Source organism: Topomyia yanbarensis, chromosome 1 (assembly GCF_030247195.1).
Source record: "Topomyia yanbarensis strain Yona2022 chromosome 1, ASM3024719v1, whole genome shotgun sequence".
NCBI classification, from domain to species: Eukaryota; Metazoa; Arthropoda; class Insecta; order Diptera; family Culicidae; genus Topomyia; species Topomyia yanbarensis.
Window position 1 is genome coordinate 197,109,115 of NC_080670.1, and position 26,068 is coordinate 197,135,182.

At 39.9% G+C, this 26,068-nt stretch overlaps 2 protein-coding genes across 3 annotated transcripts; one reads left to right on the forward strand and one right to left on the reverse strand.

The window, feature by feature from the left end:
- Window positions 1-1,255: 1,255 nt before the first annotated feature.
- Window positions 1,256-23,139, forward strand: LOC131686832 (ubiquinone biosynthesis monooxygenase COQ6, mitochondrial). Its single transcript, XM_058970829.1, has 6 exons — window positions 1,256-1,551; window positions 1,614-2,047; window positions 21,279-21,560; window positions 21,625-21,818; window positions 21,877-22,159; window positions 22,410-23,139. The coding sequence occupies exons 1-6, from the start codon at window positions 1,362-1,364 to the stop codon at window positions 22,437-22,439; spliced, it is 1,413 nt and encodes a 470-aa protein (XP_058826812.1). The 5' UTR covers window positions 1,256-1,361; the 3' UTR covers window positions 22,440-23,139.
- Window positions 2,436-20,670, reverse strand: LOC131686819 (transient receptor potential channel pyrexia). 2 transcript variants are annotated; one of them, XM_058970821.1, is made up of 6 exons: window positions 20,555-20,670; window positions 5,621-5,749; window positions 4,854-5,419; window positions 3,590-4,796; window positions 2,898-3,536; window positions 2,436-2,831 (listed from the first exon to the last, which is right to left on the reverse strand). In XM_058970821.1, the coding sequence occupies exons 2-6, from the start codon at window positions 5,645-5,647 to the stop codon at window positions 2,469-2,471; spliced, it is 2,802 nt and encodes a 933-aa protein (XP_058826804.1). In that variant the 5' UTR covers window positions 5,648-5,749; window positions 20,555-20,670; the 3' UTR covers window positions 2,436-2,468. The 2 variants fall into 2 exon arrangements, with proteins under 2 accessions (XP_058826804.1, XP_058826798.1); XM_058970815.1 differs by having other exon boundaries at window positions 20,525-20,670.
- Window positions 23,140-26,068: the final 2,929 nt, after the last annotated feature.

Below are 26,068 nucleotides of genomic sequence, written 5' to 3' on the forward strand. Positions count from 1 at the left end.
TAGAATTTAGCACGAATCGAGCAAAACAATCTGACAAAGATGTGGCAGGAAGCGTGCAGAGATCTTGGTCGTACATTTCTGGCTCGATTCTGGATGAAAGTGAGCAGCATCGGTTGGTGTAACCGCTTCTGTCAGAAACAGTTGTTGCATTTGAGCGAATTCGTTGCCAGAATTCTCGCACAAATCGCGCCAAATGCTCGCAGAAACTCTGCCAGCATCAATTTCGCTTTGCTAAACTTTTGCTAACTGCTGACCGGGCGGTTGTTGTATTTAAGCGAATTCTCGCACAAATCGTTCAAAATGCCGGCAGAAACTCTGCCAGAATCAATTTCGCTTTGCTCAACTTCTGTTATCTTTTTGCGAGGGCACGGCGACCTGAAGAGTTCACCCTAGTTCAGCTAACCCGACGGGTCGCGAGCAGAAATCTGACAGGGCTGCTAAACAAAGACTGGTAGAAATCTAACAGAACGGTCTCTGCCAGAAAATTTGGTGAATGGGTAGTCGCCTTTCCGTTTATGGGCGTCGTCTCCATTAGAAAAACTCATGGTAAGAGAACTGCGGAGAGAAAAACAGCATTTTTGGCAACACGTCCTATGTTGTAAGGATAGGCAATGTTCGATTGGATTCGTTTTTTGACAGCTAAACGCGAATCCAATTGATCCAAAATGGAGTCTCCGCAGTTCTCTTTCTAGAGTTTTTCTAGTCTCTGGTTTTACTTAGAAGTACAAAATAAATTGTGTCTATAAAATTGGCAGAATTTTTTTTTTGACATATATCTAGATTTTCTTTCTTAATGGCAGTTTATTTATCAATTTCAGTTTAGCACTATGCATCAGATCAAGTAATAATATCTTAAATAGATGATATGGAAAGATAGTATTCTTTATGATTTGTTGAAATTCAACTTGGAGTTTTTGTTTCAAGCTGGCCTTTATTTTTTAGAGTGTAAGCCGATATGTCAAATCAATTTTCTTCCACTCCCGACCAGAGATGCCAGATTTGCAGACAAGTCTGCAAATTGGCAGACTTTTAATTTAAGCTGCAGATTTTTTCGATGACGCAGATATTTGCAGATTTTTTAGTTTGGTTGCAGATATTTACAGATTTCTTAGTTTGGTTGCAGATATTTGCAGATTTTTGAATATAAAGGCTTTTGGTTACACTAGCTTTCCTGACATTTTTTGTTCTTCCCAGACTTTTAAAATTATTATCGCAGACATTTGAAAAAAGTACCTGGCATCTCTGCTCCCGACTATTTCTCGAGCGACTATATGGTTAATCGTGTTTGAAAACATTGCGAAATTTGTTGAAAGGATTGTCGTGCTAAATTAATTGTAAATAATCGAAAAAGTGTTTGCATAATGAGTCTAATGCTAGCACAAATTTCGCGTAAAGTGCTCAGAGCAACTTCCGTACGTTGTGCGGCATCCCAATGGCGATTGGTCCGTAATGCGTCGACCGAGCCGTCACCCGCTGAACAGCCAGCTGAATTCTACGACATAATCATTGCCGGTGGAGGCATGGTGGGAACTACCCTAGCATGCTCATTAGGTAAGTCTGAATAATATGAAAAGGTTCGATGTGATTGAAAATTACGCTCACCAACATTTCAGGTAAAAATCCTCGTCTCGCCGACCGGCGCATTCTGCTGCTGGAAGCAGCTGCTGGCTTTAAACCTCCCACCGGTCAGTCGTACAGCAACCGAGTGTCGGCGATTAGCAAGGGAACGCACCGGCTGATGAAAACGATCGGCGCCTGGTCTCACATCGAAGCCACCAACCGGGTCAAACCGGTACTGAAAATGCAAGTTTGGGATGCTTGCTCGGATGCGCTGATCACGTTCAACTACGACGATATGGCGGAAAATATTTCCTGGATTGTGGAAAACGACGTGCTGCTGGCTAGTGTCTATCGGCAGCTGGAAGGACTGGATAAGGTGCAAATCCGGTACTCGTCTAAGGTGGAAGAGTGCAGTTTGATACGGGATGGCGCGGCAATGAGCACGGTTCGGTTGGCCAATGGCGAAAGGCTTAGCTGTGAGTTGCTGGTGAGTAGCATTTTAAATTGAATTAGGGGATGTTTTTTTACTAGTTTATTTGACACGTTTCTTTGCTGTGGTCCCACACAGACTACCCTTAATGGATACTGAAAAGTAGGCTAAGTAAACTAAGTAGGCCGTTTCCAAGATCGACTTCCTCAAGCGTTGGTATTGAGCCATTTTGACGCTTGAATTTGGAGGGAAAAAAATAATTTTCGCGGCGGTTTGGCGGTCTAACAACCCGCATCTGGGCTTAAAGAGAGTGCCGTGCGAGATCTCAGTGTGCGTATTTTAAATGTCAGTTATCCGGGGAACGGTAAATGTAGAAATTTTGCAGCTATTTACACCAATATCTTGGATCTTTTCTTTGCCAACTCAAAATTCTTTCTAGCAAACACAAGAAAACATCTATTTTATTCTTCAACCTACATCACAACTTTTTCACCCGCACCTTGAGCATCTCAACCTCTTTGGTCAGTTCATCCAGCTTCTTCAGCATCTGTTTCTGGCCTTCCTCGAGGCCCTTCAGTTGTACACTACCGGCTATGATGTGCCTGGGTAGCAGTCCGTCATCGGTTCGAGGCGGTTGTAGATACGGATTCTCGGACATGGTTCTGTTTTTGCTCGGTTTCCGGAAACGCTGCCTCCGTAGTGTTACCGTGCCATCGTCGGCGTCCAGAAAGTTCTGAAACGTTTGCATATTGCGGAAGGTTTGTTTCCGCTTTATCGATTGGTTTCGCTCCCGGCGTTCCGCCACCAGTTTGTAGATTGAAGTGATCAATTCTTTTGGAATCTGAGAATGGAATGTCCCCTTAGTAACGACAATTTTTATCCAGTTTTTGACTAGTTAAACACTTACCCTTTTCTCCCTGGGATCGTTCGGTTTGACCCGGAAGTGTAGTTTCAAGCGAGATGTTTTCAGAAGGGCAATCTTCTGGAAAATTGCCCATAATCGGATTGGTACCTTCCGAAGAATCCTGGAAAACATCAACCCTTCCAGGCGGGAAATCAACTCGGCCTGACGAGATAGTCGATCCAAACCGGCCGATTGTTGCAGCCCTTGAATATCGCTGACGGCCAGACCAACCAGAAGGTTTGTAAGTATAACGGTTACCAGTAGCACGAAGGCCAAAAACATTCCGTGGGCCGTACCAGGATATTCGATCTTCAGGTTCTCTCCGTAGAAAATGTCTTCAAACTCCAGCTCCCCAGCCATCATAACGATCGTTTTCAACAAACCTCTCAGAATCTTCTTAAACGCGATATAATTTGGGAAGAGAACACAGAAACTCAAACCGAACGCGACCAGAAGACAACAGTAGGCCATAAGGAATTTGGAGAAATTGATTGCCACGGTTTGGAACATCTGTACATACAGTCCGAAGATCGGGAATCGACCTACCAACATCATCAGTTCCAACCAGGCCAAGAAGATCACGATCGCCGCCACGTGGTGCTGCCAGGTTGGAACCGAGCTGATCTCTGCTGTTGGATCCAACTGAAATGGAAGCTGACATCAGATAAACTTCAACTAAGGCTAACGCGTCTCACCGTGCACAGAAATATCCCTATCCCAATACTTAGCTGCAGCCAGTTCTCCCAATAGCGCACATACCCCAGAAACCCATGCATCATCTGGAAGATCTCCTTCGTCATCAGAACCAAATTGAGAAAAATGACTATGTAACCAATAACCGGCACGTACGCGGACGTTTTACAGCTCTGCACTCGACAGTCCTTCACGTAAACTCCCAGCACGAAGGTCGTAAACAGCAGCACAAACAGTCCATGGTAGAACAAACTAAACAGGAAGAACTTCCGTATTCGTCGCCACTTGAGCAACAGAAACGTTTCGCACAGCGGATGCTTTAGGATACGCCTCTGGCCGACCTCGATGAAAGCTAGCAACAGCTCCGTCTCTCCTCGATCATTGTTCGGCACCAGCGGTCGAAAATCCAGCCGAATCTCACAGTCTACGTCGCCGATTTCGTGGATACTGTTCACACTGATCGCCGTATCCAGCTTATCGATGAACTTCGGGATGATTTCCGGTGTACGTCGGATAATGAACGACAGAGCGGAGACGCCTCCGTTCGTTCGTGCCGTAATGTCCGCCCCGTACTGGATCAGCATAAACACGCAGCTGCTGAATTCGTTCAGAGCGGCGATATGTAGCGGGGTGTAACCGAAATTGTCTGCCCGGTTGACGTCCACTTTTGCTCTTAGTAAGCTGAGGGTACAGTCCCAGAAGCGCGATTCCTTCACAATGGAGGCGTGCAGGGCCGTTCGGCCGTCGCGGTAGATTGCGTGGACATCGGCGTTCTGACTGATCAGGTAGGTTACCGATTCGTGGCACTGGGAAAGGCAAGCCAGATGAAGGGGAGTCTGTTGGTCCCGATTGCGGGCGTCGATGTCTGCTCCGGCGGCGATGAGAAGCTTCACACATTCCAGATAGTTTTCGGAAGCCGCCAGATGCAAGGCGGTGATCTTTTTCTGTCCGTACTGGGAGCGAGCGTCGGCTCCGTGTTCTAGCAGTAAGTCCATACATTCGACAAACCCGTTGGCTGCCGCTACGTGAAGCGGTGTTTGAGTGTACACTTGCGGAGTGTTCGGGTTGGCACCGTTTTTCAGCAGGAATTCAACACACTTTCGACTGTTTCGCTGGACGGCGTAGTGCAGGGGGGAATGTTTCTCGATGCCGACATTGATGTCAACGCCCTGCGCGAGTAACTGAGCGATGCATTCGATGCTACCGCAGCTGGAATACAGTGAGAAGGTTGGATAGATGTTCGGTTATCGAATCGTTAATACTGACCTGGCCGCACAGTGTAAAGGGGTCGCTTTCCGTTCCCTATCCCAAGTTTGCGGTTTGGCTCCATGTTGTAGCAGAACCTCAACCGCCCCGTAATCGCCTATGTAGCAGGCTAAATGCAGAGCCGTTCGACCCCAGCCATCGGTTGCATTCACGTTAGCTCCGTCCCGTAGCAGCAGCTGCTTCAGCATGTCATGTTTACTAGTCCAAACCGCTAGCAGTAGACTGCTGTCTAGATTGTAGCAGTACTCCACCAGGATATCCTGCGCCGGCACCAAACTGTTCAACAATTCCCCGATCCTCTCCGCATCCGGTAGCTCCTTGAGGGCGCTTTCGATATCGGAAAAGACCCAGATTTCCTCCTGACCTTCTCGGCTGCTGTTGTAGCACAGATCATGCGGTTGATTGGGTGAGGAAATTTCCACCCCGGCCACATCACTTTCGCTCGAAATGCTCAACCGGTAGCGCTCCGTTCCGCAGGTTGCGTACGTCGCTTCGTCTTGGCCGTCGTCGATCGCGCCGTCCTGGTAGTACATGCGATATTCGTCCTCCCATTTCATTTCGTTTTCCTGTTGGTTTTAAAGAAGAAAAAATGTTTGGTTTAGATTTCAAAACTGGCCAATGATCAGATCAGATTACACAAAGAAAAACTGGGACGATTTTGAGAAACTTTGTTGGACGATTCATCTTCACACATACGTATACCCACACTTACACAAATAATCACACGCTCACGCACATCAGTGTTGCCAAACGCAAACCGAACTTACTATAATTGAGAATCTGACTGCCTCCATTCTCAAGTCCCCTGCTCGCTGATAAGGCTCGTCAAAGTGATCGGTTTCCGATTGACATCATTTCCGTTGATTTCCTGTATCTGAGGAACCACCCACCAACCTCTGAAATGTGGAAAAGAAAAATGATTCAGAAACGTTTCACGTTGTTGGATTACGCTCTGCGAGTCGATAATCGTCTCCTCTACACACTGAGAGCTCGAATGGCACTGCCCCCGGGTTTTCGTATAAACAAGCAGAAGAGGTATAAATGTAAACAAACTTTGTGAGATCGTGTTTTTCCTCTCAACATCTACCGAACCGCCCTGCGACCATGCCCATCTCGTCAGTACCGAAAGCGTTCCGGTGTTCTCAAGTGGAAAATGCACGGGGCGACTGGTTCGGCTGTTTGACATTGGCTGCCGATAAAACATACAATCAACATTTTAACGAGCTTGGTTTTCGCTGCGGATTGTTAACGATGTCGGTCGCGTTCGAAATGGGTGAAAAAAAACCGGGAAAAGTCGAAGTCGTGCGTGATTCGATCGGTTCCGTGGAAGATCACGCCTGGAACGTGAGGGTAATAAAAGAAAGGGTTATGTAAATATTTTTCGAAGTACTACCTGGTGCACATGCTAGAATGTCTAAATGATTGACCCTTCGCCAGAGACAAACGGACGGGGTTTTGCTTAACGTTACGTATGTTAGTCTGTGATTGGAGCATAGCATGTGAGTTAAACATTCGGTTCATTTGGGCAATAATTGGAACTGATCGGTGTATTAACCATTTAGACAACCTTCGGCGTCTTGAGCACTATACCTTGATCGTCTATTCTAATTATCTTCTAAAATGATCAAAGCAACCACGTTGGTTGTTGTGGTTGGTTGACGTGTCCACAAACGATTGAAATTCTAACGGAAAAAAGTCTGTAATAACTAGTTGAGATTGAAGCGAACTGAGATTTTATTTATTTTCGTATGTCACATGATTCTGCTCTTCCTAAAAAATGACGAAAAAATGCGTTGATTTTTTTTAAATAGTGTCATGATGATTTGGGTCTGTAATATTTCGTACCTATAATCCACTGAAGCAGTTTTTTTTCAGTGAATGGTACATAGAATGGTGTTAAGAAGTAATTTCCAAGATATTTTTCTGTTTGGCATTTCGAGGGATCGTCTAGCACTATATTACATCTAGTACTACATTAACCTGTTGAGCCATGGAAAACTCAGCAATACGTCGTCTTAATTAGTCTCTGAATACAACGATCCTAGCCACGATCAATAAAAAAAACTGCTACCAACGGTACTAGTCTGAAAGAAAGGGAGATCACTAGATTCGTTCGTCAAGATTGGCAGAACCGAAGGGATCGTGGTCCTTCTAGTACTCGAAAAGAGCAAGTACATAGTAAACCGTAGAATTTTGAGTGTTTCTTTGTTAGTTGGTAGTCTCAAATATTCTCTATCTACCCCAGTGCCTCTTATAAGCAGAATACACTCGTTATCTATGTTTAGCTCCAGCGGATCGCGTTCAGGCTTGAGATATTATTATCAATGTTTGCTTCCCATTAGCTAGATCAGACACCGCTAGACTTTGGTGGTGAATAAAGCTAGGGGGAAGCATATTGAAGTCTGCCCTCAAAGCGCATCGGTAGATACTAACGGCAAAACCAGTCGGACACTTTTCTAAAAAAACTTTGAAAGGAAAAAAACTCGCGTCAAAACATTTCTATAGACGATTCTTTGTAGCGGTTGCCAAAGCTTGTCAGTTACGAAATGGATCTTTGTCGCACAGTTTTGCTCTTTAATTGGTACATTTTTCACCTCTGGCACTTGATTTGCCGGGTAATATGAATACTATGCCAAAGTGGGTTTACACGCAACCATAAAATAACTTACAGAATAAGTACTTTTAACTTAAATTTAGTTACTTTTGAGCTGTGCGTCGCTTTCGCACTTATTAGTGTTGTCAAAAACAAAACGAGAGATTCGACTCAATCGAGGTCTTCCGTGCAGTAAGGTACTTTTAAGTTTTTTGGGGTATACTCAAAATTAGGTAAATTCAACTTAAATTTAAGTAAATTAAACTCAAGGTTGAGTTATTATTTTTGCCGTAGTTAAATGGAAACTACCTTCAACACGGTTTACCTAATTTTACCTTCCTGCACTATACCACGAGATTGAGTCAAAAGTACTGAATTTTAGGTAGTTTTTCGGTGGCGTGTACGTGATTTCTCGACTAACATATCGACGTCAACATTTCATAAGGCATTATCTACAATATGCTCATGTTGAGAAAATGGCGTCTGAAAAATTACATCGTACTTTATATTCCCATTTATGAACTGGAGCTTGATTTAAGGACCAAACAACTCAATGCCGTGTTAAATTAACCATTTTTACCGAATAATATAACAGATTTATTAAAAAAATTGTATTTTGAACGTTTTTTGTAGATACATGTTTTGGTCCCTTTTGAGACATCGCACTGGTTTTGTGCCCTCTCCCATAATCCCTTTTCGGCGAGACGTTAGCTTATAGTGCGTGCGGGTGAGCCCTTTTGTTTACAGCAAATGATTATGTGACGTTTATTTTGATCCCTTTCTTGGTGTTGCGATGTTTTTGTTCCCTTTTCAAATATAGTCTTTTTCATTAAGAAAAGGGCCCATAAACAAATTTTTCCGTTTTGTTGTTTGGTGTTTATGAGCCGTTAATTTTTGAGGGGAAGTGAAAGGGAACAAAGCAAAACAAGTTATTTTGCTTATGTGCCTTTTCAATAATCCATTATTTCCCCAACAGCCAGGTTTCAGAATCGGCTTATTTAAGGTATGTATAAAGCTTTGTTAGTGTCCATTTGAAGTAAGTATTAACCGGAATTGTTTACGTTTTGTTTATCGGCCCATTTGAAATGTTCTCGTCGATATGATTACGGCGTATTAGCCAACTGTCAAAATTCACCTTCAGTGGAAATTTCACACAAACCGTTACTTGTCAATCACAGATGTTGGCAGTAAACAAAAGAGAAAAACGTTCTCTTTGGCGGGCCCTATACGAGCAGAAATATTAACAATAAATCATATATTGATCAATATATTGATGGTGTAAGGTCATCTTGAAAATATTGATTCTGTGAAGTTTAAATGGGATTGATGGATTGAAGCAGTCTTATCAATATATTTATTGACCATATTTCTGTCTCGTATAGGGTCCGCTTTTCATAAGCTGCTGTGAACTCTTGTTCGGAATTTGCATTCAAATAAAGCCAACTGTCAAAATATTCTTCACGCTCATTCATAAAAACTCAAATTTCAGTAGTTTTGAATGAGCGTGTACGCTGTAATCATATGTTTGTCGAGTTTTGAATTGACAACTCGGTTTTCAACAAAGTTATTACTCTTGAAAATTAGCTTAAGGTTTGCTGAGGCTCTCAGAATTTTGAAAATAACTTTTCGTAAATTAGAGCGATATTTACCAATATTTCTTCAATGTTGACCAAATATTGGTCCGACATCAACGTAATATTGTTTCGACATTAGTTCAATAGTGGTCCAACATTGTCACAATATTGGTCCGATTTTGTTTCAATATTGTTCCGACCTTTATCAACGATTGGTCCGACCTCCATTCAATATTCGCTCGATATTTGTCCAATCTTGGTTCGACATTTGTCTCATATTGTTCCGTCGTTATCCAGCATTAGTCCGACATTGGTCCAATATTGATCCAGTATTTTTCCGACATTGGAAAAAAATCAAATTGGTCCCATATTGAAACGACATTGATCCAATTCGATATTGGACCGACAATCAACCAATATTTGCCCGACATTGGTTAAATATTGCATAACATTGAAATTGGTTCTACATTGGTTCAAGATGGTTCCGACATTCATCCAATATTGATTCGACCTTCACTCAATATTGGTCCACCATTGGCCCGACATTCGTCTAATTTAAGTTCGACATAGGTCCAATATTAGTCCGACATTCAACGTATACTGGTACGACTCTGGTCCAATATTAAACCAACATTGATTCAATATTGGTCCGACATTTGTCCAAAATTGTTCCGGCATTGGTCCAATATTGGTCAGACATTCATTCCATATTGATTCGACATTGGTGCAATTTGGTTCAACATTGGTCCGACATTTATCCAACAGTGTTCCTGTCTTCATTCAATATTGGTCCGACACTGATACAATAATGGTTCGACATTCGTTTAATATTAGTCTGATATTCGTTCAATTTTGGTTCTACATAGGTCCAATATTGGTCCAGCATTCATCCAATATTAGTTTGATATTGGTTCAATACTGGATCAAAATTGATCCAATATTGGTGCGATATTGGTTCAATATTGTTTCGATATATGTACAATGTCGATCCGACGTTTACAAAATATTGGTCCAACATTGGTCCGAAATGGGTTCAATATTGATCAAACATTCATCCAGTATTAGTCAGACATTGGCCTAATATTGTGTGCCTAATCCAGTATTTTTCCGACATTAGTCCATACTTGGAAAAAATCAAATTGATCCCATACAGATCGATATTATTGTTCCGACAGGCATCGAATATTGATTCGACCTTCATTCAATATTGGTACAACATTGGCCCGAAATTCGACTAATTTAAATTCGACATTGGTCCAATATCAGTCCGACATTCATTTAATATTAATTCGACATTGGTGCAATTTTGGTACAACATTGGTCCGAGATTGGTCCAATATTGATCCAGTATTTTTCCGACATTGGTCCAATATTGGAAAAAATCAAATTGATCCCGTATTGATCCAATATCACTTCGAAATTGGACCGATATTTTTCCAATATTTTCCCGATATTAGTCCAATATTGAATAAAATTGATCCAATATTGGTGCGACATTGGTCCAATATTGTTCCGACATATATTGACTCGACCTTCATTCAATATTGGCCCAACCTTGGCCCGACATTCGTCCAATATTAATCAGACATTGATTCAATATTGGTCCGACATTGGTCCTAAATTGTTCCGGCATTGGTGCAATTTTGATTCAACATTGGTCCGACATTTATCCAATATTGTTCCTACGTTCACCAAATATTGACCCGACATTGTTCCAATATTAATCCGAAATGGGTTCAATATTGGTCCGACATTCATCCAATATGTGCACAACATTGGTCCGACATTTGTCCAAAATTGGTCCGACATGGGTCAAATATCAGCCCGACATGCATTCAATATTAGTTCGACGTTAGTTGGTCTAATATTGGCTTAATATTGATTCAATATTGATCCGATATTATTCCAATTTCGATCCGACATTGGTACATTTATCCAAAAAAATTCAAAAAAAACTTTTCATCCAACATTGGTCCGACATTGGTCCAATATTAATCGGACATTGGTTCAATACTGGTCGGACGTTTTTCCAATATTGTTCCGACGTTCATCCAATATTGTTCCGAAATTCATCCATTAATCAGAAATTGGTTTAAAATTGATCCTATATTTGCTCGACCTTGGTCCAATATTGTTCTGACATTGGTCCAAGATTGGAACACTTACCTAATATTATTTCAACGTTCTTCTAATATTGGCTGAAGTTGATTCAATATTGGTCCGACATTGGTACAATATTTTTCCGGCATTGCACAGTGGTTTTTTTCGCCCAAAACCAGCGTACAGCAATGACGTCCCAGCAAACCACTAAGCACTAAAGTAAGCAGCATATTGACTATATAAGAGCTGTCCAATGTTTATAGGCTTTACATGGGCTTCACAAATGTTTATAAGCTGTATATCAGCTTTGCAAATGTTTATAAGTTTCATACAAGCTTTGCGAATGTTTATAAGCACTACGAACATTAAGCATTAAAATAGACCGTATATGGGTATATGAAGCTATACTTTAGAGCCTAAAAACCCGTGAGCCGTAAGCGGTAGTCAGCGATGCCGTTATAATGCTGTTAATGGTTGACATTTCTATTAATCTAAAACAATGATGTCCAAATCAAAACAAATATGATATGGAGCACTTTGTAATCACAAGAAAAAGCTTATCGGCTTCGGAGATTTGTTACAAACAAATTAAAGGGAATCAAACCTTTAATAAATTTTAGTTTAGTGTAGAAAGGGAGATAATTTGAAAAATAAAATATTCCCAAAACCATGCTTCAGCTCGTCAGTAAGTGAAATGAACTTCCAATCAAAACAAAAAAACGTTCGATTTAAGAACGACAAATATCATTCATACAGCCAAATGCCCAAATGGATCAAACAGCAAGCGCACTGGAACAACTTAATCCCCATATCTGCTAGAAGTTCGAACCTGGCTCAAACGCTGTATTGAAAAAAGTCAAACACATGTGGCAGATAGATCATGAAAGATAGAAAGAATGAAAAACAACTTTTCCACCATTTTCGTTTTGTTTTTTTTTAACTAGTGGGTTCCACCCATTACACAAATTGTTTTGACATTTCTCCATAGGCGCGATGGAAAAGTGGGAGTAAGCTGTATATCAGCCGAATAATTCGCCAAAAGTGGCTTTTGAACAGCACTCATGTAAAATATGATGCCTATAAGCTCAATTACTCTTGCTCTATACGCGGCTATAGAACCGAATTGATGCGATTTTTACGGCTTAGTTGTTACTTGGGGTCTTTTGATATGTTTTATGATGATTCAAGACCTTTATTTTATTGATATAGTTACAGTGATTAATCCACCTTGAAGTGAAATTTGCTGCAATTTTTTAAGGCAAAGAAATCAAGACAAAATCTTTAGAAATATTGAAGAACCTATTTTTACGAGCATCTCTATTGACGGCTAAAAATCTTTATTTATAGCACAATCGAAGTAATGTACCGTTGCTTGTGAATAATGTCTATCTTTTAAACATGACTTCTTAAATATTGTAGATAAAGTATATTCCAGAAAGTTGTTCGAATTGTCAATATATCTATCTTCCCAGAGATATCTTTGGTCTATTATCTATTCGGCCTCGGTCCAAATTATTGCAAAATTCAATAAATTTCACTTGTCTCTTGTTGTCTCCAGTAGTGTTACAGATTTTTTAAAAGAAAAACTATTGGTTTTCAAAAAATGCCCCATATTTCAAAAAACCTTCAGATAAAAATGTGTTAATGAAAAATGTGTAGTTTGACTATTGGAATAATTTATGAAACTCGTATGAATGAAAACATTTGAAAAAATTATGTGCCATCCAAATTTAACGAGCTATAACTTCTAAATCATTTAAAGAACAAACTTAGTTTGTTCAGCAAAGATATTCGCGAAAGCAATCTCCACAATTTTGCCACGGAGAAGTCAGCTCATTTCTTCGACAAAAAAAAGAAAAAAATGATGTAATTTTTTATCAAACTTTGTATGGACATATCTACTCGACTAATAATTACTTTTAAAGTACTTATATCACATCTTATTCCTTATGAATTACTTTTCATTAATCGGAACATTGAAATAGTTATTACTAGAATTTGCTCGACATTGAACGTAAGAACTAATGTTGGGGAGACTTGACCAAGATTTTATGGGGAGACTTGACCTAGTGGTAATAAACTGTAGAAAGATACAAAATTTCTGATATTTATTATACCTATTGTTAATGTTAATCAGATCACACAAAAATCCCACCTAAAACATTAGTCTATATCTTTTTGTACTAGTAATCAAAGTTAGCAGTAATCTTCCTAACATGTGAGCATGCAATGTAAGCAGTACAGATAATCCGTAAAAGGAAATAAATTTTAAAAATCGAAATTAAAGAAATGCAACCCTTTTATATTTTTACTGCTACCTAAGGATCTCGACAATACGGAAAAAAGGATTACAGTATGTTTCATGTCATTATTTTTTGTCCTGATTTCTATTTTTTTGTCAAGTCAACCGTAGTGGGGAGACTTGACCAAAAAAAAAAACGTTCACAGAAAAACTTTTATAACTCTTGCAAAAGAAAATTAAAAATTCTGCAAAAAAATCATGAACACGCACAATACCTTTGCAAATCATATCTCAACGAGTTTTGAAGAATTGAAAACTGTTTTAGAGATTTATGCAGGTTTTGCTGAAAATCTGTTAAAGTCTCCCCATGTTCCCCTATAATAAAAATCATCAAAATACGAAAAAGTATTGTCCATTATGAATAACACTTGAAGAAACTTTATCTCAAGCATTCCAAACGGCGTTTGCGTGTCAAGAATCTGGCTCACCCGATCCTATTTCTTGTAACAAAATGACCTACGACATCTAATCCGGACACTGGTTGGACATTGGTCCAATATCGCTTCGACAACGGTACGAAATTGTTCCGATACTCGTCCAACATTGGTCCGTCATTGTTCCGACGTTGGTCCAATATTGGTTCGACAGGGGTCCAATATTTGTCCGACATTGGTCGAAGATTTGTCCGACATTGGTACGAAATTTTTTCAACATTCATCCAATATTGGTTCGACACTGATCCAATATTTTTGCGACATTCGTTCGACATTCATCCAATGTTAGCTCGATATTAGTTCTATATTATTCCGACATTGGTACAATATTGTTCCGATATTGGGGTTGAATGTTGTTTGCTCGAATCAAAACTTGTCGAAAGTAAACAAACTTCATTTCATATCGTCAACCTAGCACCCAGGTGGTGAAATCGTTAGAATTCAACGGGATGCTGGAGCGTTGCCAGAAAATTTTAATTTCCAGATTAAATTTTACTAAACTTCCCAGTTAAGCTCAGCCGGAATACTGGTTGGTTCTAATACGTATTCCGGCTCCCGTGACACAATCGATTCTAGTTAGAATGTTTAAGGGGTACCATTTCGATGCGGCTTAGCCGCATAACCGAGGCCTAGGAACCGAAGCAGCGCAAAGCCTCTGAGGATCCGCCGGTCGAGGTGGCCACCGACCCGCCGTCGGAAGCAAGCGAACCTGTGATCCACTCGTTTGCCCGGCTTACTCAAACATAGGGGCTATCTCTAGCTTAAGTCCTACTGAGCGGTAGCGAAGTCGGACAGCACGCGCAAAAGCGATGTGGCGTAGCCACATTGGGTGGTGGACACAAAATAAAATTGGCAACGCTAATGTAAACACAAATGAACACTCCGGATGAACCTATCGTCAATTGACATTTCGACGAGTTTTGATTCCAGCCAATAATATGGGCCCGATATTGGTTCCATATTGGTCCGACATTTGTACAATTTTGGTCGTACATTACTCCAAATATAGCTCCGACATTTTTGCAATATTAATCCAACATTCACATACAATATTCGTCCGACATTAGTCTACTATCGGTTTGACATGGGTCCAATATTAATCCGACATTCATCCAATATTCGTCCGACATTCATATAATATTACTCCGACTTTGGTCCTATATTAGTTCAACATTGATCCAATATTGGTGCGACATTCATCTAACATTGGTGCGACATTCATTGAACATTGGTACGACATTTATCCAATATTGGCCCGACATTCCAATATTCATTAGACATTGATTCAATATTGGTCCGATATTGGTACAATATGAATGGCGGAACAATTCATCCACCATTGGTTCTCGATATTAATCCAATATTTGTTCGACATTATTCCAACATTGGCTCGACATTTAATATCGGTCCGACATTGGTCCAGTATTGGTCCAATATTGGCATGACACTGGTCCAATATCCGTACAACTCTGTTTCGAAATTCATCCAATATTGGTACGACATTGGTTCAATATTGTTCCGACATTGGTTCAATATTAGTCCCACATTCATTCAGTATTTTTTGCGACTTTCATCCAATATAGTTCCGACATTCACCCAATATTGGTCCAAAATTTGTCCAACATTATTCCAACCGACATTGATCAAATATTGACCCAACATTTGGCCAATATTGGTCCGACATTGGTAGAATTAGGTTCCATTATTCATTCAATATTGCTCCGACGTTCGGACGTTCTCCGATATCGGTCCGGCATTTGTCAATATTGTTCCGACATTCGTCAAATATTATTCCGACATTCATCCAATATTGTTCCAGCCTTGGTCCAATATTTGGCATTAGTTCAATATTGGTCCATCATTGGTTCAATATTCTTCCAATATTTTTTCCCATATTTGCGTAATATTGTTCCAACATTCACCGAATATTGGTTTCACCACAGATAACAGACGTTTAGGCTCGATTTGAATCGTGTGTAAATACCCGCTGCTGAAATTCCGAATAAATAAGACGCATGAAACACGTTTGGCAAACGTACATGTGTAGCAAACAGTTGCGCAGTGGCAATAGTGAAACACGGATTTCCAACGTTTATCAATTTGAAAGTTTACACAGGTTTTTGCAGAAATTTTGTTCTAGCCTAAACGTCTGTTATCTGTGGTTTCACATTGACCCAATATTGGTTCGACAGTGCACAGTGGTCCAGAATGTGAATTTAGCCGGAATTTGAACTTTTTGCTAAAATTAAATGACCTAGCCTTACAATATGTTTTGCAAAGTTGTTGTACTTTGCAAAGCCCTTCTTTGTGTTTAAACAGATGCTAGGGTGGTTCTAATTTCAGCAATTTTTAAAATGGAGCTTTTTAACAATTCGAGATAGAGCTTTACTGTCTTCGATGAAGTCGTAGAGTAACACAGTTTAGACAAATTTGCTGAAAACATGCAATCTGTAGCTTTTATATTTTCCATTGCACAAGAAATCCAAATGTAAGCTCAAGGGTGTTCCTTAAAAAACGGTTTTATTTCTATAACTTTTGCAGTTTTTATTTTACACTTTTTAGTACCCTTTGAACAACTTGAAGGTTATTTTAAATTAATTTTCTTTAAAACACAAACTACTAAACTTTTTTCGTTTCAAAGTTTTGAGAATTTTTATATAAAAAAACATAACTTTTTCGAAAAGCATTGTCTTCGATATGGACACCTACATTAAATACCGTTGCTGTCATATTTTTTTATTTCGATTATAGAGGTTTTAACCTTAAGGTCATTCGCCTCTTTCGGGTTAGAAAGATCTCTTATGAAAAATTTCTAGCCCTATGTGCGGGGTCGGGACTCGAACCCAGGTGCGCTGCGTACAAGGCAATCGATTTACCAACTACGCTACGCCCACCCCTTCAATTTGCTGTCATATGAAATAGCACGCTTTGTAGTATAGATCACCAAAAAAATGGCAAATACGATATTTTTTATGTCTTGCAATATTTACTCAAAAATAGTTCATTTTTAGTAAAAAGTATATATAGCTTTCTAACGAGTGATGCTAGAGGTTCGGTATATTAGTACAAATTGTTCTCCTTCAAATATCTAAAAGTATTTCTAAAGTGATTTTAATGAAAAATCAAAACTGCAAAAGTTCTACAAAGAAAACCATTTGTTAGAAACATCCTAACTTTTTTTCGGTAAATTTCTTGTAAAATGAAAAGTACACGACATAGAGCTTCAGTGTCTTCGACAAAGTTTTTCAAAATTTTAGTTTCCTCAATTTTCTGCAAGGCAGCGAAACCCTATCTCGAACCATTAGGAAGTTAATTTTCTGATTTTAATAAATTTAGAACCACCCTACCCACTACTTATAATAATAGAAAAGTATTGTAAAGTGCAGTATTTTATTATGAAAACGAAACTGTCTTGTTTATATTGTCTACCGTGAAAATAATTTAAACATTATAAAAAGTGTCAATTAATGAAGAACCAAATTTTTTATAACTTTTTTCAGTTTTCATTTTTCCCTACCTTCGGATGTTTTTTAGAGTTTTTGAAGATGAACATTTTCTTTTAACGCATTAAAATTCGAGCTTCTATTAATACATCAAAAATAGATTTTTTTAAATCAATTTCATAAAATTTAAAAAAATATCGCGTTTGCCATTTTTTGCTCATTTATTACTCCAATTATGACCTTATTTATAGTTAAAAAAGAATTATCATTTGTTTGCCCAAATGAGTGATATTGTTGTTCTAAAAACCCCATTTTTTGTGCTAATAACTTTTCAACTAAATAGTTAGATATGTGGTGCCATGGAACAAATTATTCGCTTTAGATCAATCTTAAAGTTGTCTGAAACCCACTTTGGTTTTAAATCAATACCGCAAAAGTAATTTGAATAAAACAGTTTTTCTGAAAAACACTAAGAAACACCCTAACCTTCGATTTTAAATTTGTTGTATAATAAAAAGTATGACAGATAGAGCTTACATGTCTTCAACAAACTTTTCCAACATTGTCGTTCTGTAACTTCACTGAAGGTCGTTTGGCTCTAGCTAAAATGATTAAAGAGTTGATTTTTTGATTTTGGTAAAATTATAACCACCCTAACTGTTGTTTAAAAAAAAGAAGGGACTCACAAACTACGAAATCTTCTCCAAAGACTTAATAAGGCTAAGTTATTTAGTTTTAGTATAATCTCAAAAGTCCTGCTAAATTTGCATTCTGGACCACTGTGCAGTTGTAGCAAAATTGTTCCAACATTCATTCAATAATGGTTCGACATTGGTCCAATATTGGCCCGACATTCGTTATTAATCCAATATGGGTTAGACATTGGGTGGACGTTGGTCCAATATCGATCCGACATTGATACACTATTGGGCCGAAATGTATCCAATATTGATCCTGCTCCGGTATCCCAATACTGGTCCGACATTAGTCTGACATTTATCCAGTGTTTTTCCGACATTAGTCAGTTTTGATGATCAAAATGTCATTGGACGCGAGTTTTCATTAGAAAAAGAACGTGCCTTTGGAAAACTGTCAAATCATTTGCATATTTTGCATGAAAAATATCAAAAAGGTGGCAATTTTTATATTGTTATTCCAAAATTGCTTAAAGTTAGTTACAAAACAGTATAATATAGCATACCGTGGGAATTTTGGCAACGTTGCTATTTTTTGTGTCGAAGGTCCCAAATAATGGTTTATTTTGCTATAAATCTAGACCTTGAGGGTGTATAACAATCGTTTCGTGTTGCATTTGACGAGACCTATACAACCTGTAATAGATCACTTGAAAAGTTCAAAATTACTGTAGCACAGTGTAATGATAAATTTAAAGGATTCTTGAACCCGACAATCTCTAAAATATCTACCAATTGTCAACCATCAGAGTGACGATCTTCTCTGTGCACTAACTGTCGGTTGTCGATCCTTTTTGGGTCACTTCACCCCCAACGCACAAGCCATTACTGCAAGTGCCCGCCGACCGACTTATGTGCGGTACGGAATTTGTTTATTTAGCTCAAAAACAAGCGTCATTGCTCTGGCTGGGCGATGATCACCCAGGGTGTGTGCACAGTGGACCAACCACAATCGTTTCGGTGTATAGAACTGTCAACATTCGTTACGGTTGCGATTGGTCCACGAAAGAAACCTCATGATCGTTCGTCCGTCCGGGTCTGAATAGTTTTTTCATCGTCGGTTTCCGAACGATCGATCGCGGTTTAAATTAAGTTTGACGTATGGTATGCGGAATCTGGCAACCGTGATCGTGCTGTTGGCATGGAAATACGTTTGTTTACATGATTTTGCACTGTATGCTATTTATCAAAAGTTGTCGCCGTTCAAAGCAAGAATCATTAATCAATACTGAATTTTATGATTGTCCTTTCACAAAAGAGGTTGCTGGTTCTCATCATTAGTTACGTCCTAATTTCAGGTAACTGACTGCCTGAATGAGCCGCATTCAACCGTGAACCGTGTAACGAATCGAACCGTACCGCAATGAATTTCAGAAAAGTTTTCACACATAATCGAAGTGTGTGTGGTAATGGGAGATGAAGACGAGGAAACTAAGTGGACTAATTTCCACGAGCGTTGATAATCAACGCCTGTATGAGAAGTGGAGAGCTCAATGCAAGAACGCCTTCCAAGTGGATTAAGTATTCGTTCCGGCTCGACTCCGAGGGTATGATCTCACGGGATGACGTAGGTGCTACATGTTCAGAGGAATTTTCAAAACATGGCAAAGTGAATAAGCAAAAACAAGGAAAAATGTAGGGGAGATTGCACACAACAGTCCCAGTCAAAGCTGGGATTTTTTTTTTGCTTTAGTAATAAGGCAGAGGCAGTGTATCACCGGACGGTTTTGGACTAAAGCGATTCCAATTCACAAGAATGCCGGAGACAGCGTACAACAATTACTTGGAAAAAACCCTCCACAAAACTAGTTCAAATTGCAACACACGCCACTCACGCAGCTCCCATTCCGACAGAAAGTACCTCCGCCTACTTAGTTCATCATCTTCCGTGACCAAATACCACGCAGAATTCATAAACAAACACGAATCGGTTTCTCCATAAGTGGCAGATCTGCCTTTAATTAGATACTAAATTCGTCCAAACGCGAATAAAAAACATCGCCCCCGCAGCTTCCGTTCCACTGACACACCCCTCTTCTTCTCGACATCATCGGCTGCGGTGGTTTCAAATTTCAGCACCCGCCATCCGGCGTTAGCATCGCACGCATCACACATCTGCGTGATGATGGATGGCCTCTGTTTTAGCCGGAATATTCCGGCGATGCAACTCATATTCCTCCTTTTCTTGACATCTATCTCTCAGAACACTTAATTACGGCCCTCAACCGCGTACTTTAACGGCACGAAGTCGCACCCGAAAAGTGTAAACTGGATCCAGTGCCACTTGATTTTTTAAACGTGTCTGGAATTGCAGCACCAAAATTAGAACACGATCCGCAATAATTCAAACAGATGCTAAAACAACAAACGGAACGACGAGCTAAACGAGGGATCACACACCCCGCCCAACAAGTACGATCCACAACGGTGACTAACCGGTGGATTATTTTATCCACTTAATTATATGACACTTGACTGTTACGAATCCGTGGTACATCTACTTGATCAAAAACGAAAAAGGATCACTAACCACGTGCCCAAGTCTGCTGGATTATTTCACCTATCTCAATCGGTACGGATTTAAATCTCGCGGAGCACACCGTTATCCGAGATGTTGCTCGATGGAAATTCGCACGAAAACTGATCTTGCTAGCGCTCATTCTGTTCGGCGATGGGAAGAGGAAAATTAACACTCCGTTTGCTGATCTGCTCCACTAATCGATGGTTGGCGAGAGGAAAATCAGCCAAAGAAAAGTCGGAGTCGGAGAGTGAGAAGCTGGAGGATAACAATCGGTATTCAGTAAGTTTAGAATGAACCAGCCGCCTCCATCGATCAATTCAGTCAACGTGACTCGTTGTCAATCGAAGCGGGCGGATGGTAGTTTGTTTAAAGGCAGTAAAGAAATTCCGGAGGACAGTTGCTAAAAGCAGCTAAAGTTTGTAGATGATTTGGTAGCCGAAAAGATCATTTTAACTAGAGCTATTGATCCAGTACGAGAAGAGCCGCGAGCCTAGAATTCAGGAGAAAAGGCGTCACCACAAGTATTTAAATTTAATTTTTTTTAAAGGTTGACATGTTCTAAAGAGTTATTAGTGTCGTACTCTGCCTAACCAACACCGGACGGCATTCAAAAAAAAAAAAAAAAAAAAAAAAAAATATTTGTTCAAAGAAAACCCTGGACTTTGTTCTCGAAACGTGTTCTCTTTCTATTTTGGTACCGTCGCTTGTAATCACATCACTGTGACGTATGTGACCTGGAAATAATAATCATGCTCATTTACAGATCGGAGCCGACGGTTACAACTCGCTGGTACGTAAGGCAATGGCGGTTGATAATTTCACCCTTGCCTATAATCAAATGGGAGTGGTGGCCACATTGAAACTCGGACCAGGAGCAGCGAACAACGTGACCGCTTGGCAGCGATTCTTACCGTCCGGTCCCATAGCGTTGCTGCCGCTTAGCGACGACATGAGTTCTCTGGTTTGGTCCACCAGTGTGACGGAAGCGAAGCAGTTACTTCAACTGAACGAACCATCCTTTGTCGCGGCTGTCAACGAGGCTTTCGTAAGTATCGGATTAAAAAATAACTGTTTGTAATGTAGGCTAATAAAACCATTTTCTTTCGTAGAACAAAACATACCCTCGCAATAACATAATCGACGATGTAACGAAGAACATCACTTCTCTAATTTCGTCCACGACCGGCCAAAAACTAGAACCGGCTCCGGCCATCGAAGCTGTAATAGAAAATTCACGGGCTGCTTTCCCACTTGGACTTGGCCATACCAGTACCTACGTCGGTCAGGGAGTCTGCTTGATCGGGTAAGGATCCTATTACTCACCCGAGCTCAAAATTCCTTCAACATCACCCCCTTTTCAGAGACGCCGCCCACCGGGTGCACCCGCTCGCCGGTCAGGGTGTAAATCTAGGCTTCGGTGACGTCCAATGTCTAACGGACACGCTGGCCGATGCAAACTACAGCGGTTTAGGGCTGAACAATCTATCCCAGCTGGTCCGGTACGAGCAGGAACGGTTAAAGCATAACGTTCCCGTTCTGTTGACCACTCACGGACTGCAGCAGCTTTACACGACCGATTTTGCGCCGATCGTAGGATTGCGAAGTGTCGGACTGACGATCACGAATGCGCTTCCACCGCTCAAGGTAGGTTTTGTTTATTTTCTTTAACCCAAAATTTGTACGGGTCCGGAAAAGAAGCTTGAAAGTGCGTGACGAGTTTCACGTTTTCGACGAGTTCAGCAATTAGCACGTTTTTACTGTTAAAATCGTCGAAACATCATCAATCTGAACTTTTTCTTTTTATTTGCTTTCGTTTCGTGACATCAGCCCGCATAAATCATCTCTTGCACTCGGGACCTTTCAGCATCTGTTTTCTTTCTTATTTTTTCGCCAGAAATTTCTAATGAATTATGCCATGTCTTAACTCCGAGCGGCAGGCAACTTCATCCCGCTTCCGATGGGTGGGGTTTTTGAAGCAAGCCTAGGGAATAAGGAGCATGCCAGGGAATGGTTTTTGAGTGTCAGCAGAAACGTGTTTAATTTACATCGTACGTTTACTGGCTCGTGGTTTATTTGGCCAATTAGAACCGTTGGCGCCAGGTGAGTATGTCCGGAGCGAATGAGAAACGATGTGCATTACATTAATTTATATGTTTATTATTATATCGGAGGGGAAGGAAAATTATTTTTGTTCCCATTTTCGCGGTCTAATTGATCTAGTGTAACGAATAGATCCTTGAATGTTAAGTGACAGTTGAAGGAAATTGATCGAGACTTAGGTTTGTTGAATCCACGCGATTTTTTCTGTTTTAAAGTAGAATGAAATTTAATGAGAAATCCAGATTTTCAGGTAATATGAACTTGGAAATCCATTCAAATATCGACAGCACTTTGCTGCTACCTCATATTATCAGTTATCAAACAATAGGTTCATAACTGGACGGAGTTGTTGGGATATAGGTGACTTATGATTATTCCGTTCAGAGATAATAACGTACCCATTTTCAACCAGTGAAGATCAATGAGTATCTCTCCCTAGTATCCGTCGGAATCTGCTTATATCTTTTCTATCTCCTAGACCTAAAAAATGGTTGAATCCTGAAGAATAAACCAAAAAAGTATTGCATATGTTTATAAAAATTCAACCGTTTTTAATTAGTTAATTTTTCGAAAGCCTTTCCAGCTTTTTGGCTTCAATGTTTTATCATTTAGGCCAGGGACTTATTAAAGCAGCTCTCGTAGAAGATCAACACAGTCTCAGCCTTGTAGAAGAAAATTTTCTATTGGACAAAAACACCTGAATAATCCATTACTATAGCACAGAAAATCGGATATTAGCTTTTTACCTTGGAACATAGCCAGAGACACTGCAAATTACCACGCACGTCAGTCTTCCACAAGGAAGTCACTGGGGGCCTCAATTTTCACACATTTCATACAGGTATCGGATCGATTATAGAAGGTAGATCGGGGAATTTTTTACAGTTTTTCTTTCCGCCATTCGTAAGAGCTTGTACAATCGTATCCGGTACTGTTTTTCTCCTTTGGTATCCACTTCCTAAGAGCATCATCCTCCTTGGTGATTCTTTCTGCCACTATACCCGGAGTAAGGAAAATGTGAGTCACCGAACACGGCGTCTGAGCCGATGACAATCACTGTCAAGGATTAAGGTTGGACAGAGAATGCGCGAAATTCGCAAACGAAAAAAGCAGTTTTTTTCCACACCGTATGTCAGATCTTCATAAAAATCAATCAGCGTATGTAGAATGTTGTTACAGTACTGCTGATTGATTTTTATGAAGATCTGACATACGGTGTGAAAAAAAAACTGCTTTTTTCGTTTGCGAATTTTACCCTTTCTCTGTACAACCTTAAAGATTTTGAAAAGGACTTTTTTTGAAACAGTTTTTTTTTCATATTTTAAAAATGCATTAACTATTTCGATTCATTAAACTATAATAAGTTAATATTCGCATTAGTAATATCACAAAAGTAACTATAACCATGGTGCCTTCTGAAGTCCGTTGAACCATGCTGAGCGATTGATATTTATTTAATTATTCATTTATTAGATTCATATTTATTATTTCTGTTTCATGTAGGAGTGGAACAAAACACGAAATATGTGGAGCTGGAACGAGCTGTGTACGTCAATACAATTAAAGGGATAGGACGCGCACAGGACACAATCATTATTTAAATTCACACGTATGCTCGGAAGAAGACAAAAATTGAAATGAAATTTGAAAGAAAAATACCAATTGATTCGTGATTGACAGAGTTTCGGCGATGTAACTGGTAATTGAGGTGATATCAAAAATCTTAATTATATTGTACTTTATGGAGTAAATTAACCATTTCAGATGAAGTAGTAATGAGGGGCCGAACAAAGCAAAAAGCAACACAAGCAAATGAAATAATTCAAACGCTTGCAATGTATGATAAGCATCGATAGTACTCATGGAAAAAATGGAGGACAAACTGACATACCAATCATACCATCAGCATAAAGGTAATTTATGGATATATCATATGTATTAGTAGAAAGTTACTAGATCATTTTATCTTTCGTCTCGCGTGTTTAAAATGAACTGACAGTTCCTTCTGGTCGCATTTGACGCTCGATTTTTCGCTATTCGCGTGTCTCGCCTCGGGCAAGTTATAATCATTTGGCACTGTACTGTAACATAAATGTTGTCGAATTGAGTTCCACATAACCCCTACCTGAAACTTCCCTTCCTGAAACATCAAAGAAGGTAGTATGGGTTCACTGCATCTTCGCTAGTAGATGTTCAACTATGACTCTTTCTCTTTCTCGACGATTGTAAGGGCATGGACTGGCGTAAACTGTGATATTTGTTTCACTATGACCTCTTGTACTTCCCCAGAAGGATGCTATTCTGCTCGCAATGGACCCAAGTTTATACGGGGATAATGGTTCTCAGGATCTTGCATAGACTTGATAGATAAGAAATTAGCTGGTGCTTTGATGAGTTGGACGCTAGGGACAGATCACTTGTGATGCGTTTTCGAAAATCAGCGAAATTAAATGCATTTCTTTCCATCAAAATAGAAATATAACGTATTTTGCGTTGAGTGCAATGTATTTTGCGTTACGTGTAAGACGTCAAAACCCTACAAAAAACTAGTACCACGGATGATGAAATCTAACTATATGTGAGGTTCGCGTAATACCCTGTTGAAACGTACAGCCATCGTGTGGTCTACAAAGGTGAGCTTCTTGTACGGAAGGATTCGGACATTGTCTGGTCCAGGTTTGTCACAGTTTCTAGGGTACCGTATAGCCTCGCGTACATTATTGGTTTCGATGATGATAGGTGGCATCTTGCCAATTTTTTCGCGTCTTAGTCACGGTAGCCTTTCGCGATGTCGACGCGGGCCTCCCAAAAGCTAGCTTCAGTCAAAACAATCCTTTTACCACCTGTGATGCTTAAAACAAACAAAATCTGTGTTGAATTCGCAAATAAAACCTAAAAAAATCAGTATATATTCAAAAAACCTAAATTTACATGAAAAGGTTAAAAATATGTCATCTATGAAAAAGAATCTGTGGTCAAAAATTACTAAATCTGTGACATTACAGAAAAATCTGTGAATGTAGGTAACATCGTCGATATCGGGTATACCTTCGCCAAAATTGTGCTACTTGTCTGATTTGGTCATTAAATGCTCGTTTGTTTGTCGTCCGATTTTGTTGCCGTTATTTCGCAATCAGTGTAACGCCTTAGGCTTTTTGATAAGACACGCAATTGCTGTATTAGGTTGTTGAGCTTAGCTGATGAGCTTCCAGCATGCGAAGCTTGGTAGGTGCAATGATCGCAGCCACTCGATTAGCGGAATGTTTGTTCGACATTCAACTCTCGAACCTCTACTGCCTGCGAGGTATACGCCTTTCCCAATTCTGTAGAGGCGGGTCGTCTATAGGCATATGCCGGAATCCCAAAGTTTTAACCGTCGCCACTGTTGCACCAGAACACTATCCGCTGCAGATCTTCCAGGGTTTGCACAAGCAAAACGTTGCCGTTCATTAC